This window comes from Lepidothrix coronata, unplaced genomic scaffold (assembly GCF_001604755.1).
Source record: "Lepidothrix coronata isolate B3197 unplaced genomic scaffold, Lepidothrix_coronata-1.0 Scaffold49, whole genome shotgun sequence".
Taxonomy (NCBI): Eukaryota; Metazoa; Chordata; class Aves; order Passeriformes; family Pipridae; genus Lepidothrix; species Lepidothrix coronata.
Window position 1 is genome coordinate 478,405 of NW_016690229.1, and position 15,020 is coordinate 493,424.

Here is a 15,020-nt window from a genome sequence, read left to right on the forward strand (position 1 = left end):
ATCTTTCTGACATCACCATCTAAAAGATCAGGATTTAGCGAGAGTTGTGTGAATCTTGGTAGGATAAATGATGGTCCTCTACAGGCAAATTCTCACATCTCTAATGATTTTTTTGTCGAATCTTCCCCAAAACTCACTACAGAAACACCATACAATGGAAACCATATAACGGTCATGCCAAAGGATTGTTTTTCGGAAGTGTAAGGATTCCTTCCCCTAAGTAGTCTATTTTAAGGATTGTATTGAGATAGAAGTGGACTTCTCAATACTATTCCAAAGCAGAACAGTTTAGCAACTACACAAAACCTTCACACTGGTGATTGGTTCATAAATTCAGGGAGAGGACCAGAGATTTTCAGGCTGGAGGAGACCAAAATAAGAATCAGAATGAATGTTTGCCTGTCCTTAGAGACAAGTCAAATTAAGATATCATTTGAAGCTCGCATAAAATCTGGTATTTTATGCTTTCTGGTTTCCACAAACACAATACTCTGATTTTCTCACAATATTTTTCTCTCAGCCAAAGCTGAGAAATTCTGGGAATCTCATTAGTAATCCTATTGCATTTATTGTGACATGGCCGACCAATTCCCAAGAGGAAGAACATCAGAAAAGCATTCATATTTTTCTCCACCAGCCTTGTCCTGAAGAATATATATTGCTTGCCTTCCTCCATACCAAGGCCTTGTTTCCCAGATCTGATGTTATCTTACTGCTGGACATGTCAGCTGGGAAGGCAACACTCATGATTTTCATAGGGGTCATACCATGCCACAGACCGAGTCTGTTCCCACTGAGGCTTTGGCAAACTTCCCTCAAGTGAATGGGGAAACATCAGCCCATTGCCAAGACAACTGTCACCTCAAATTCATGGCAATTCCTGATCATAAATCACATGCATCCTTCAAACCAAACAGTTGTTGAGCACTTAGCTGAATTAAATCAGTGACATTTAGATCCTCAAATAACAGCAAGAAAACAACACAGCAGAAAATCAAATCTTGCTCATGAGAGCTAGGCAACAACTGGCTTGAGAATTACCTGGTTGGTAGGTAAAATGCTGGGGTTGGCTTCTTTTTCTTTTCCCATTGATGACATAGAAGTTCACCTTCACGGCTGTGCGGATGTGCTTGTTACGGTACTCAGGTATTTCTACAAAAAGCATGCTCTGAAACAACAGAGGGTGACAACAAAGAATTACTAACTGAGGCTGACTGGAGATGTCTGTGTGCATCTCCCCTTGCTACATGTCCAGGATCAAAGGAAGAGAAATCTTCCCCTTCATCACTATAAAGGGTATGAGAATAAGAAAGGAAAAAAGGGCAGATGGTGCAAGATAAAGATTTTTGGTACTGGCAAGCTGGTTTCTATGTACTGAATCCTCTCCTGCACTTGATGTTGTCCTGAACTTGGAAAGAGAAGCCTCAGCTACAAATAAAACACACAAAATGGTGATAAAAGCAGCAGCACTGTTAATCACGCCAGGCTTGACAAACAAGTGTGCACTACAGAATTCCCTCTTTTTGTCAGAACGAACTTAATCATTCTATAGGCTTTTCACTTATACATATCCGGATCCCACTTCCACGGAAATTAGGAGCAAGTCTCCCGTTCCCTTCCGCCAGGGCAGGCATGGCCCTTGGCAGTGTCAGTGCAGCTCCTAAATGCACTGACTGACTACAGGAAGGTCCCATTAAGCAAAGTGAACAAAGGGGCTCATTCCCTTGAAAGATCAGTGTTCATTCGAAACACTGTAGGACAAATCCTGTCCTGCAAAGAGCACAGCACCCAAGGCTTCCACGCAGGCAAAGGAAGCCAGGACAGCCAGCATCCTGCAGAGGGCTGGGCTGGTACAATAGAGTCTTCTGCAAGAACACAAAATCCAGCAGTTATTCAATTTGCTGTGGGTTGCCGCTAAATGAATCGCCTCTTTTTGCAACACATCTACTGCTGGAGCATTTGACATTTGTTCATCCCAGCAGCAAGATTGCTGCTCTTTCTGCTTTTGAGACGCTCTTTCAAAACTACCCCTCGAATACAACTTGCTCTCTGAGAAGCTCGAGGAGAGGACATCCAGTGCTTTGCATACTTACAGGCTGGCTCTTATCTTTGTCCACTGTTGCCTCCATTTCCCAGATCTGCTGCCCATCTAGAAGAATATCACAATGTTAACCTCACTGTAATTTTTTCTTTTAAAATCATAGAACTTGACTTAAAAAAAAAGGATACAAATGAAGGGCATCGACTTAGCAAAGCTCTCGAAATGGACTTAATTCCAAGCACCTTCCCAGTCCTAACCAAAAGCAACAGCATTTAATTTAAACACATCATCGAACACTTCTCTTGCCAGGAAAAAGCCTAGGTACATATTAAAATTAAATGTTTATGTAGAAATTAGCCAAACTGAGGAATGAAATATTTAGCACAGGTGCAACATCTGTTTTTTACCAGACTTGAGTTCAGCCATCCTGACTGATGGAGGGCATCAGAAGGTCAGATAACTCGTTAATGGTCACTTTCTGCCATTTTAAGCCAAGACCACATGGTTTCCCATGGGATGCCAGCGACAGTCCTAAAAAGCACCAAATATTCACTGTGCTCAGGGTAAAAGCCCTTCATTGCATGTGTGACAGCCTCTGCCTCTGAACCACTGGAACTCTTTCTGCTCTTAATCACATCCATGCAGCTCTTCTCCATTCTGAGCTCCACAAAACCGTATTTACAGAAGAAAATAAAATTTGATCCCCTTGTATTGAACCCCACCAAAGTAACCCCTGTGCTGTAAGAGTACATCAGTAGTAACAGGACATTCATACATAAAGGTGTATGAATGGGTCCTTCATCTGGTTACAAATATTCCTTAAATCTACTGTCTCCCCAGAAACATTTTTAAGCAATGCTTTCCTTCTCGCTTTATTTTTTTAAGATTTTAATCTTTACCCCTTTGATTTTTATATTCCGTTGAGCCTTTTAGGCAAGCAATTTGCAGAAGAAAAATACTGATGGGGGGAAAAAGAAAATAAAAATTGCCTCATACCTTTCTGAAAGTTTGATTTTAGAATGACCAGGGGACACGTCTCCAAAGGCCCCGACGTGACTGGGAATACTGCAGCCTGAGGCTGTGTTTGCTTTAGGGGGGAGGCAACTCCAGGCATGTTTCTTTGGGGGTTCCCCAGGCTGCCTGCCCAGGCTGGGCAGGATAAGAGTGGAAGTCTCCTGAAAACAGTCCTTCTCACAGGACTTTTTATTTTTCCCAATTCTTGGAAGTTCTGCAAGAGCTGCTTTTGTCCTCTGTTATTTAAGTACTTCTGCTTCTGGCGAAAAGGGAAATGAAAGAGTATTTTTAAATGCATTTTGCATTTTTTCTGTTGTTTTCCCCTTTGTTCTGTGCTGGGCCCAGACAATGAGCTGACAGATGTGCCGGGCTCTCCAGGCGGCCTCAACCCAAGATGGGCTCAGTGGCTGCTCCATGGCCAGGACACAGCCCTTGGGGGACCCTGCCTGCTCCAGCTCTGTGTCCTCTCAGCCTGGGGGTCCTTCCCAGTGTGCCAGAACTTCACCTGTCCCACCACCCCACACCTGAGACACCTCTACTGTGTTCTGGTCCCTGAGCACACACTAGGGATAGACGGGTTTTCCTTGAGGGCATCACCCACAGCGTGTCCCTTCCTCCCTTGGGATGGGCACCTGGATTGTGGTGGGGCAGGAGTGGGCACCCAGTGCTGATTGGGCCTCCTCATCCCAATCCTTCCCACTGGGGAACTGGAGGCAACCAAGGAATAGCTGAAAGTTTGGTTCAGTTGCCTGTGAGGAGGAGAGGGGGAGAGAGATCCCAGGCTTCCAGCTCCTCACCCAGAGCATCCTGCTGCAGGAGGAGACACTAAGAAACTTGGACTTTTTTCTTTTTTTAAAGTGTTTCAAGTTCTCCCCCAGTGAGTCAGTTGTGTTTTCTACACTAATATGTGGATGAGTGGCCCTGGAGCTGGGATGGCCTAAGCTGTGTCACTGGAGCCAGTGAGGCTCTCACCCCACATCCCAAGGGACTTCTGTGCAAAGGGATGGAAAATACTCCACTATTTAATGTAATTTAACATAAGCATTCACTTTGGTCACTGCTCTGGGCTGTTGCACATTCAGTCTATACCCCTATTAATGCATCTTACTGCTGTTGAGGCAGAAAACATTTCAGGGAAGGGAGAAGCCAAAATACTGAGGGTTTAATCCAGCAAATACTTGTCCAGATGACAAAGCAGTAAATACTCAGTGGGGGGATTCCTCTTCTAGGTGACCTTTGCGAAAAGAAACCACCACAGTGTGTGTTAAGGAACCTCCCCAGGCTCCAGGAAAAGAAACCCAAAGTATAAGTTTTTATAATCCTCTGAGGAAAAGAGGAGGGAAAAGGAAACACATATGTCATAAAATATGAGCTCTGATAGAGACACACATCAGAACTGCCTCAGCAAAGCAATATGAAGATGTCCTGACAAGAAGGACAGCCAAGAAGGAATATTTTACACTGGTTTTGCTCCAGGCAGAATGTTTTCATCTTTGTTTCTGTACTGCTAAATTCAAACAGTCAGTGCAGATACAACAGCACTAACTTCACAAAGAAGGTAGAAATCAAAAGGATTTGTTGGTCCAAAATGCATAAACTAAAGTAGAAAGGGGGCTCCAAGTCATCTGCCATATTCCAGAGGCCTGTGAAGCACATGCAACCACAACACAGTGGATTTGATTTAGTAACTGAGCCACTGAAATTGCACTAAAAGCTAATGAAGCCAACCATACAAATCAAATGATGTTTAGCCTGAGTCCAAAGCCTGTGAGGATCAAGAGTGAGAATAAGTCTAACCAAACAAGAAATAAATGTATTTGGGGCTATCATTCTAACAATGATAGATGCTTCTGTTTGGATATATATTCATACTGGTGGCAGCTAAACAGGTTTCTAACAAATCTGTCAGCAGCAGCAATCCCTGTTCTTTGAGCACTGAAGCCCTGTTGAATTTAACCACTCTGCAGTTCACTCCCTGACCTTTATGCTTAAATATGATGATGTGGCTCCATCTGTCTCACTGCTTCACTTTAGCTCGAGACAATCAATATTTGCTTTTCCTTTAACCACTCTGGATACACACATTATGGTGAGCTTTTGGCAGAAGGATGAGGGAGGCTGTGAATAAAATGAAAAATACAACTGCATTCAGAAATCTCTCCCTACTTTAACCCATTCTTTTTTCTGGTAATGAAAACTTTTGATTATGCACATTCAGGGAATTAACAGAGAGTAGGAGGAATAAACTGAGAAGTCTAAGGATCACCTGAGGAAATTTTGAACAGAGAAAACTTGCACCAAACTGTCAACAGATCATCTTCAGAATGAACAGAAATCAGAATACTCTTAGGAGGAAATTAAAGTGGATGTTTGAAGAAAGTTATCTGCAAAAACGAGATTCTTATTGTAAAAGTCATAATGCTGATGTGATGGTAGAGCACAACCCCCAGTCCAAAACATGTGTCACAACTTGGGTGAACTGTGGTGGGCTCTTCTCTCCAGTGCCAGTGTCACAACCCAGGTGGTGCCTCAGCACCACAGACGAATTCAGCTTTGAGCAGGAGATTGTGCTCAACGACCTCCCGAGGTCTCTTCTGGCCTCAATTACCCTGTAATTCTGTCATGCCACAAACGGGACAAATGACTGGTTCCCTCCTGCTTGGAAACCGAGAAGATTAAACCCCAGCCTGACTAATAATTTAATCTAAAGTCTACAAGTACAGATAGCTCTCTATTGCTATAATTAGACCTGTTTCAACAATGGACAGGGAAGAAAACTGCAAAAGAGCAACAGCACCATTTCTGCTGAAACACTGTAAGAGCACAAGCACAGAAATACAGAGAGGGTGTGCTCAGCAAGCCACAATCAGTGCTGGGCTGCCCCAGCACCAGCCAGGGCACTGCAGGGATGTCCTGGGACATGCTTGGATCACACAGGAATTTGGTGCCATGTCTACGTGTGTGGCATCTTTCAAATTCTGACTCCACTATGGAGAATTCAATCTGCGCCTCTGGAAAGAGCAGTAGTTCCATTAAAGACGATAAAATATTTCTGGATGTAGACTCTGAGGTCTTACCAGCCATGGCTGCCTCATGCAGTATTTTTACTGTTGTGGTTCCCTGCTCATTTAATGGTTTGTCTTAGTTGGCAAGTCTTTAACACCACAGGTCAGTGAAATGTTCAGGAAATAGAGATTTTTGTGCTGCTTCAGGGCTATGAGACTTAGCATTAAACCCTGATGAGAGATCTGATTGTGTCAGCACTCTTTGGAGGAATGAATGAGTTGTTGGAAGAAAGTAATTCTACCCTTTCTAACTCAAACTGTGATCATACCAAAAGTCTTGCTTCAAACTGGGGAAAATCAAAATGTCAGCCTGCATTAGGAACATTTTGGGTGATTCTCTGCAGCCCCTTATAGGCCCTTTTTTAATTAGCCAATTAAAGGTTTTCTGAACCAGTTACAGCCTTTACACATTATTCACGACCCCTTACTCATGACTTTGGGGTCAGTAACTCGCAGAGAAACAAACTTACTGCTTTATTTGAACAAGCATGACTGATGGACTGAGAGGTTCAGGAAATTTTCTCTGCAGTTCTCTCCAGCTGAAGACTAAATATACTATTGTGCTGATTCTGTATGGGATTCTATGCCTGCATATGATTTTATGCCTGAAAACGTACATTGATTTTCAGTCAAGCATTACACAAATTACTTAATGAACAACCTGTTACCTTTCTCCCAGGCAGCAAACCATGCTAGTTCCCCAAGGAAACTGAGCTTTGTAACTGCTGGGACAGCTGCTGCAACTACACATTCCTGCAGGGCTCCCTATTCACTGTGTTTCTTGGAAGGTCTTCCAAAAAAGCACAACAATTATCTCTGTCAGCTTTTATCAGTAGATGACAGACATCTCTGGAAAACAGACAAGGTTTTTCAGAGCCACCCCAAGAACAAAAGAAAGAGCAACGAATGTTTTCCAACAGAAAAGACACCACTCTGGGATGTGGAAACCTTAAGGGCAGGGAATGCTCACTCAACATCTCTGCTGCCCTTTTCAGGGACAAAATCTGATGTCAGCTGGGAAGTTATTCTGCTCCATGTCAGTGCAAGGTTGCTCAGCATCTGGTTCTAAGCAGTTGTCTCCTTCTAAGCTCTTATTTCAGAATAATTTTCAAACTTTACAGCAAACATGGCACGAATGTATTTAAAACTCAGGAAAAGTCGAATAACTGATTTTTTTCTGAGCTTCATTTTTATGTAATTCTTTTTCTTTCTGAAGCAAGACTGCCCACTGCAGTTAATGGAGCTCTGTTCATTATTAGCAGAGCCCAGTGCCTTCATTTCACTGAGGACATAAGTTTGAGTCACCAAGGCCAAAGATACAAGTCAAGGTCCAGGAGGTAAAAGGGCAATGGATTAGTCATCCACCATCCAGCCCAGCCCCAAATCTGACATTTTGCACAGTGAGAACAAGTCTAGAGGAGATTTCTCCCCATCTATTGTTGAGGAATTCATTTGACATTAAAATAAAACATAAATACAGTAGTTGAACTGTGAAGCAGCAGGAACAGTATTTCATTCCAGAGCTCTTCCAAATGATTCCTTATGCCAATTCATCAGAATAGATTTGTTGTTTTTTTAAGATTATAAGTGTGTGTTTGTGTGTGTGTGTGTGTATAAATTATTAAACAAAAGCTTCTCTCAAAATAAAACCACTGGGAACCTCCATGTAATAAAATGAGTCACACCAGGATGCGATGACTAAGTGGGAGAACAGGGAATTCCACTCCCCATGCCAGCTTTCTTCACGATCAATTTTCTGTCAACAGGTGATGGGAGCTTGTCTCTCTGCCCTTTGTTTATACCAAGAATTATTATTATTTTTTTTAATATTCTTCCTAAACAATTAAGCTGAATAATCAGGACCAGGCAATCTTCCATCAGGCGCCCCCATAGTAAACAGTGAGCCAGGGAATCCAGGCCAGTAGTGGCTGCCTGTGTTAATAAGGATTTACCAGCTGTAAAATTCCAAAATCTTGTGTCATACGGGGAAACCTTCCAAAACACTGGATTCCACCCTGTCTCGCTGAGTCTCTCACAGCTATGGCAACTCCGTTTCTGCAGCCACACTCTCCTGCATTTTTGTGTGTGTGATCCTTAGATTTTTTCCTGTTTTGCAGTGTTTTTCTGGGATCCCCAGTTAGATGACTGGTGATTGTCCCGTGGGATTACAAGAACACCTGGGGCAGGCAGCACATTTCAGCCAGGAGGAAAACCTTTGGGTAGAAAGGTTTGTTGGGTTTTAGCAGCTATAACAGCAAGGAAAAGCAGAAGGTGCCCTGTTTACCCTGAAACTTTCTAATTTGCACAGCAAAACCAGGCTAATCCTGATTAACACTTGCTGCTCTTCAGTGTTCACAAACAGTGGGATTTGCTGAGACACCTCCTTCTTCTGCATAGAAAGAACAGAAAAGAAACTCAAAGAGAACAAAACCTCCCTGATCCTCCCCACTTCTGACACCTTCTTGCAGAGAGAACTCCCACTTTGCTGCTGCCTTACTTCAGTGCACTGAGGAGGGAGATGAACCTGGACAGTGACACCTCTGGCTAATGCAAAAATCAGGTGGAACTCCTGACAGAGACATCAGTAATTTATTCCCCCAGTCCATCCCATCACTCTGCAGGTTTAGGGTGGATGGGATATGCATCCAGCTTTACATGCTGGACTCCAGCCACAGACTGAGTGGAACAGGGATTGTGCTCTTTCAAAACTGTCAGGAAAATAGCAAGGCAGCAAATTTATTTAATATACTTTCTACAGACCCTCACGTATTGCAAACAAACTGAACCATTTAAGATTACAGTACCACACTCACTTTTGCTAACTCTGTAACTATTACCAAATATTTGTGCTTTTTTCCCTAGCCTTTCCCATTAAAAAAATCAACCAGTAGCTTGGGTTTTTTCCCCAGATGCTGGATTTTTATCTCAGGATAAGATGCCTTTCAAACCTACATTTAATGCATGCTCAGCAGTGGATTGCATCTATCACTGCATTATTAGCCTTGTTCTAAGATATGTCCTGCTCCTCTTAGTTCTCCTTAAGTCCATTATTTTAGAAATCAGTGCTTGCATTCAATATTTAACATTGTTTATTTGGTCAAATAGCAAACCCTCTTTTGGATGGACCTGGGGAAAAAAATGAATTTTTTTAAAAGTTTTTTTTTTTTTTAAATCTTTAGTTTGCCTGAGAAAATTGCACCATTAATTCCACATTATTAAGTTCAGAGGCTTAAGTGTTGAAAATACTTTGCTGTTTTCTGCATTCTCCTGGAGTTTTTGGATCATTCATGGAACTGTCAGACTACAAACAGGGATTTAGTTCCCTGGCTGGGGCATGGTGAAGAATTTCAGACTGGACACAACAAAAAAGGGAATGTTGCTGTAGACATTGTTAGAATTTCCTTTCACCTCTCTCACAAATGACATGACCAGCAGCCCTGGCTCCTCATTACCATCAAAAACAACACACAAGCCACCTTCTACTCACATTATACATGCCATGATGCCATCCCACCACAGTTTTCTACAGTGAATTGCCCTGAAAGACTCCTGGATGTTGGAATCCACTGGCACATGCTCCATGGTTTGTTTCTAGGGTATGGAGGCAGGTGCAGATGAAACCTCAACTCATCACTGACACACTGAACATCATGGTCCTGATCCTGCCCTGTGGTGAGCTCTCCTGAAACCAGCAGACATTCAAGCACCACTGCTTGAGTCTAGAGCTGGAAAGATTTATTTTGTCACAGGGACTTTGAACATCCATTCTTCAGGGGCCTTGGCAGCTGCATCAGTTCAAAGGGCACAGAGAGCACCACCTCCTCTCCCTGCACTGCGTGGATGGACCGAAAGATTTATGATGGATCCCCTCCAAGGATGGACGCTCTGTTTGGGTTGTTCCTCCACCACCCACATTGTCCTAGCGATGATTCACGATGTCCATGTGGCCACCAGAAGAGTTTGGCAGGGGAAATCACAGTCCATTTGCACTTCTCTCCCAGAGAAACACGAAACTCCCCTATCACTGACAGCAGAGCAGCAGTAACCAGTACACAAATGGGAGTAAACACAATGCAACCAACATCTGACTTGCAAATTACTACATGACAATTAAAATAAATAAAAGGGGGAATTCCAAATCTTTTTTTAACTGCACTGTAAGGTCTGGGCCCCAACCAAACACTGACACTCCTGACCTTCAACATATTCCAAATCCTTGATAGCTCTAGGACTGCTTTTCAAGCTCTCTCTTTCAGATCAAAACTAAAGGAATATATGCACTTCAAAAATTGCTACCCGTACAATCCAATCTAGTTGCTTCTCCTGATCTATTTTTATTTAGCTGGGCTCAGTAACGTGTCTCTGAGTTCAGATCTCAAAACTCCTTCAGCCAAACTCTGCTTTTGTGTGCTGGACTTACCAAATTTATGAGCTGCCCTGGCTTACAGCAGCTACACATTACACTCTCTCATCAGGAAGAGAGAACCTTAAAAAAGTTAAAAAAACCCAGTCTACGGCTTGCACGTTGATAAAACCTTATCATTACGAAAATTAATGCTATTTATGCATCAGCATTTCAAACACAAGCACTCTGTCCCCCCAGAGCACTGAGCTCCAGCCCCTTCACTTCACTTCCTGCTGCCATTTCCTGTCGCGAGCCCAAAACGAGCGAGCGACTTTCACAGCCTTGTCCCTGGTGAACTCGGTGCCACAGCCTGCAGTTCGCGTGACACCAGGCAGTTATTTTCAGAAGGACATCCTGGCACAATTTGGGGAATAGCCTTTTTATTTTCCCGGTATTTCTTAGGAAAAATATACGTCTCTATAGTTCTACGAAACAGAGAAATAAGAGCTGCTCGTTATTGTTCTCAGAACCTTGTTGTATTTCAGTCACAGTTATGAGCAGTTCTACGTCCCTCTGCGTTGCAAGTAGTGAGTGAAGAATTGTCTACAAGATCCAGAAGAAATGGAAATAGGTTTTGAGTGTTCCCCTGAGGGATGAAACCTAATTTACAACTGTGATCCCCAACTGCATTTTCCTCAGTTTTGTAAGGTGACCGATTGCTGCTTCTCATCATCAGACACTGATCCAGATTCAAGATGCACCCAGATTTTGGAGGCTACGAAACAGTTAACATCTTGTTGCACAGAGATACTTGCACAAAGGATTTTGGGGAAAAAAACAGTCTTCCTGCTCTCATCTTAAACACTGGACTCACAAGCCAAGTCCAAGAGCTCTATGGAGAACAGTCTGATGAAAGCTATTAGGTGGTTACCCACACCACTGCTCTCACCCTTGTCGTTGCCAGCAAAGCTAAAACTGGTGGCAAAAGTGGCAAATCCAGTACCACTTGCTAGCACAGACAAGGCTTGAGAGCTGCTAAAATGAACCTCAAAGAAAACCAAGCTCCCCCCTGCGAGCTTGTTGCATCTTCCTGCCTCGAGAAAGGTGTGATTCTTGCACAGGCTCCCCGGGGCAGCGCCGAGCTCGGGAAGAGCCACGACAATGAGAGGGTCACGCCAGCGATGTGCTCTCCACCCACGGGGATGTTTATTGTGGCTTGTTCTGCTTCTGAGCAGCTCATCAGCGCTTTCTGCAAGGTGCAGACGGGTCTGCAGCGAGCGAGCTGCCTGAGGTGAGTGCAGGATCCACCTCCTCCTTCCACCCAGAGACCTCGAATCAAGAAATCAGGCTGCACAACTGGGCTCCTTGTTCTGTGCTTGTGCAGCACAACACAGCAGCAACTAGGCATGCCCTCACAGTGATATTTACAATTGTATACAGTGTATAATGAGGGAAGTTGAAAGTCTCAGGTGTACAATATCCTAACGTTCAGGCAGGCTGGGACACTCATCAGACTGGTTGAATTCTCAGTATGGTGCAGTCAGCCCTGCATGATCTGCATCTCCAGCTCAGCTTCTTAACCTTCTTAACCTTCTCACTTTAAGATATACCTATTAAATAAAGCAATCTTCATTTAAAAGCACTTTAGGGCATCTCTGTAAGAGGTGTTGCTACATTATGGAGCAGTGCACGGACACACAAAGAACTGGCTCAGCACGGAGCAGAGTCCCCCAGATAACCCACTGCATACCACACAGACTTCTGATTCACACCAAGGATTTGACTCTGGACCTCCCATCCTCTAAATTCCCCTTCTGCCAATCATTTATACAAAGTCCAGCAGACTAAGGCTGCCAGCAGAGACTGAGGGGTGGCGGGGCAGGCAGGATATGGAACACCAGCAAGGAAATCCCTGCTCCAGACTGGGCACAACCGCTGGGATAAGTCATGGCTCTCCCCTAACAGGAGGTAAAAAAAGAAGAAAAAAACCCCACAGTTTCCCCAGCAGTGAAGAAAAGCTTTAGATTTAGTGTGTGGAAAATGTTGTTGTTCCTTTTACTTTCTAACATCTATTCCAGCCAGAGCCTTCTCTGCTCTTATATGGAAATAGGGGAAGGGTGTTTTGGATGTTTCCTCGAAATGGCATTAAGAGCTCCCTTCTTTGAGTGTATCATCTCCTTTAGTTACTGCAAAACATTCTTGGGACAGGTACTGTTGTGGGCTGCCAAGCATGTTCCCATGCCCCTTCACAATTCGCTGACATCGATGGAACAGTGGCAGCACAGTGGGAAGGAATTAATACACGGGCTTGAAAGGAAACACAGTATGCCAAAAAAATTCCTCTGACTGCACAGGCTCATCTGAACCTTCACATTTCTGCAGATCCTTTCATACCTGCTGTAAAATAGCCTGGCTTGCTGGTGGTGTGAGAAGGAGCTGGGACCCACAGAATCCTTTTTTCCCTCCCAGGTCACCAACTGATGCCCATATACATTCATTTTTGGCTCAATTCCTACTTTTTGCCAAAGGCATTACCCCATAGATCGTGCACATGTAGTTCTCTTGGGAAATGCAATTTCTTAAACCCCTGCAAGTCACCGGATTAAGCTGCCTCTGCCTCAGCTTACCAACAGAAAACTTAGGAGCAACAACTTTTCTTAACAGCACAAAGTTTACAATAAAAAATACGGAAGATGAAGTGAAGCATTCTTGTATTTCACTGTGTATATAAAATTAATTTTACTTTGATATAAAAATTATGTACATTACACATAATATATTATGTATATTACACATAATATATATTTTGTATATTACATATAATATATATTATGTATATTACATATAATAATATGATATACATTATTTTTTCTCCACAGACTTCTAAAGGGAAGAAAACACAATCTCTGCCTGTAGTTCACATCAATAAAAAATGTTCATTTCAATTATGATTTCTACAGTAGCGTTCACTAAGCATGAGATTGAACAAGCACAGAGGAACATGTAATGGTCACCTCATTTCTTTGGAACATTTCTTGTTCCTGCTGATTCCCAGTGCCTGCATTCTTGTGAACCAATAACACAAATATTTGCTCCCAAGTCTAATTTTACTCACATGGTTTTACTTACATGAACTTGAATGAGATTACTCACTTGAGTAGGGTTAATCATCAGCACAAATCTTACAATGAGACTTGGCATTACAGATTTGCCTTATCCCATTAGGGAAAGCTAGAAAAAAACTGCCTTACCTGATGTTTTTTCTGTGAACACCACCTTGGACTCTGCTGTGAAATTCTGTCCAGTCAGGATCATCTGTTGTCCTCCATAAACAGAGCAGCTGTCAATGTCTTGCCTTTCAACCATTGGAAGCTCATGAGCAGACCTTTGGGCTGTGGACAAATTGCAAACATGAATGAAACCAACTCTTTTTTACCAGGACTTTCCAAATCTTCCCAGAACTATCCACAGATCGATCTTGTCATCGTTACCATCCCCTGACTGCCAAAGCAGCTTCTCCAGGGCGCTAAATTTAGGTCTGAGAGGGAAAAATAAACTTACTCAAGGCATTTTATTTGGAAACATCCAGGAGTTGGCTGCAGCGGTTCAGCTGTGCTGGCCCTACTCCTTGTCCTTGAGAAAGGACAGCTTGGATGAATGAGCTGAAACTTGCCCATGTCTCTTTCCAAGTAAATGGCCAAATTTTCAAGTGCAGGCACACTACAGCCCTAGAGCCCAAAAAATTCCACCTGCAGAGAGGATTCCACTGAATAACACTGAATTCCTTCAAAAAAAAAAAAATAATGAGCCTTTTCTACAAAATCCCAGTGCCTCCCACAGAACAGGGGCAATGCTGGGCCTGGCACCACGTGTTTGCCAACAGAACCTGTCTCCATGTGCAGGTACTGAGCCCTGTGCACACAAGAGGGGCAACCACAAAGCCACATTTCAGAGCAGGGGGGTCACCCCGGGACTGCTGCAGCCCGGGATTTTTGGAAGCATGTTTTGCAGAAGCCTGAACATCTGAGGAGCAGGGCCCTGTGTTGCAGACTGAGTTTGATTACAAAAGGCAAGGGAAGAAAAGGTAGGGTGGGATCCAGATGGGCACGCACATCATGAAGGCTTTCTAAGGTCTTTACTGCTCTTGGTCATAAATCTGGAGCATGACTTTGGCAAGCTATTCTCTCTTTCCAGAAAACCAGGATAGCACCATGTCTCCACATACTTTCCTCTCATCCTACTAAAACAGACATTTGCATGGTCAGAAAAGCTTTGGAGAATCCTGGTCACCATCCCTGCAAAGCCATTTCAACTGTTTGCTATCAAGCAGCAGGAGCTGAAGAAAGTGAAGATGTGAGAATGGTTCCCTACAGCTGGAAAATATCAGGAGCTTCCCTATGACCAGACCAGGTGGGCAGCAGTTTGGGTCTGGTGAGCTGCGAGTTCATGACCTGCACTCAAACTCCTCCAGATTCATCCACCCCAACTGGAAAGGCCTCCAGGGGATCCTGCTCATCTATTTAACAGCTGCCTTGGCTGGATTTTAACTTTCTCT

The 15,020-nt window shown here is 43.4% G+C and overlaps 1 protein-coding gene across 1 annotated transcript in view; it reads right to left on the bottom strand.

Moving 5' to 3' along the window:
- Window positions 1-15,020, bottom strand: part of NFATC2 (nuclear factor of activated T-cells 2) — an 84,831-nt gene that overhangs the window by 29,099 nt on the left and 40,712 nt on the right. The window contains exons 6-8 of the mRNA XM_017815355.1: window positions 13,717-13,857; window positions 2,094-2,149; window positions 1,042-1,168 (exon numbers count right to left, since the gene is read on the bottom strand). Coding sequence (XP_017670844.1) covers window positions 1,042-1,168; window positions 2,094-2,149; window positions 13,717-13,857 — 324 coding nt within the window. The remainder of the gene's footprint in view (window positions 1-1,041; window positions 1,169-2,093; window positions 2,150-13,716; window positions 13,858-15,020) is intronic.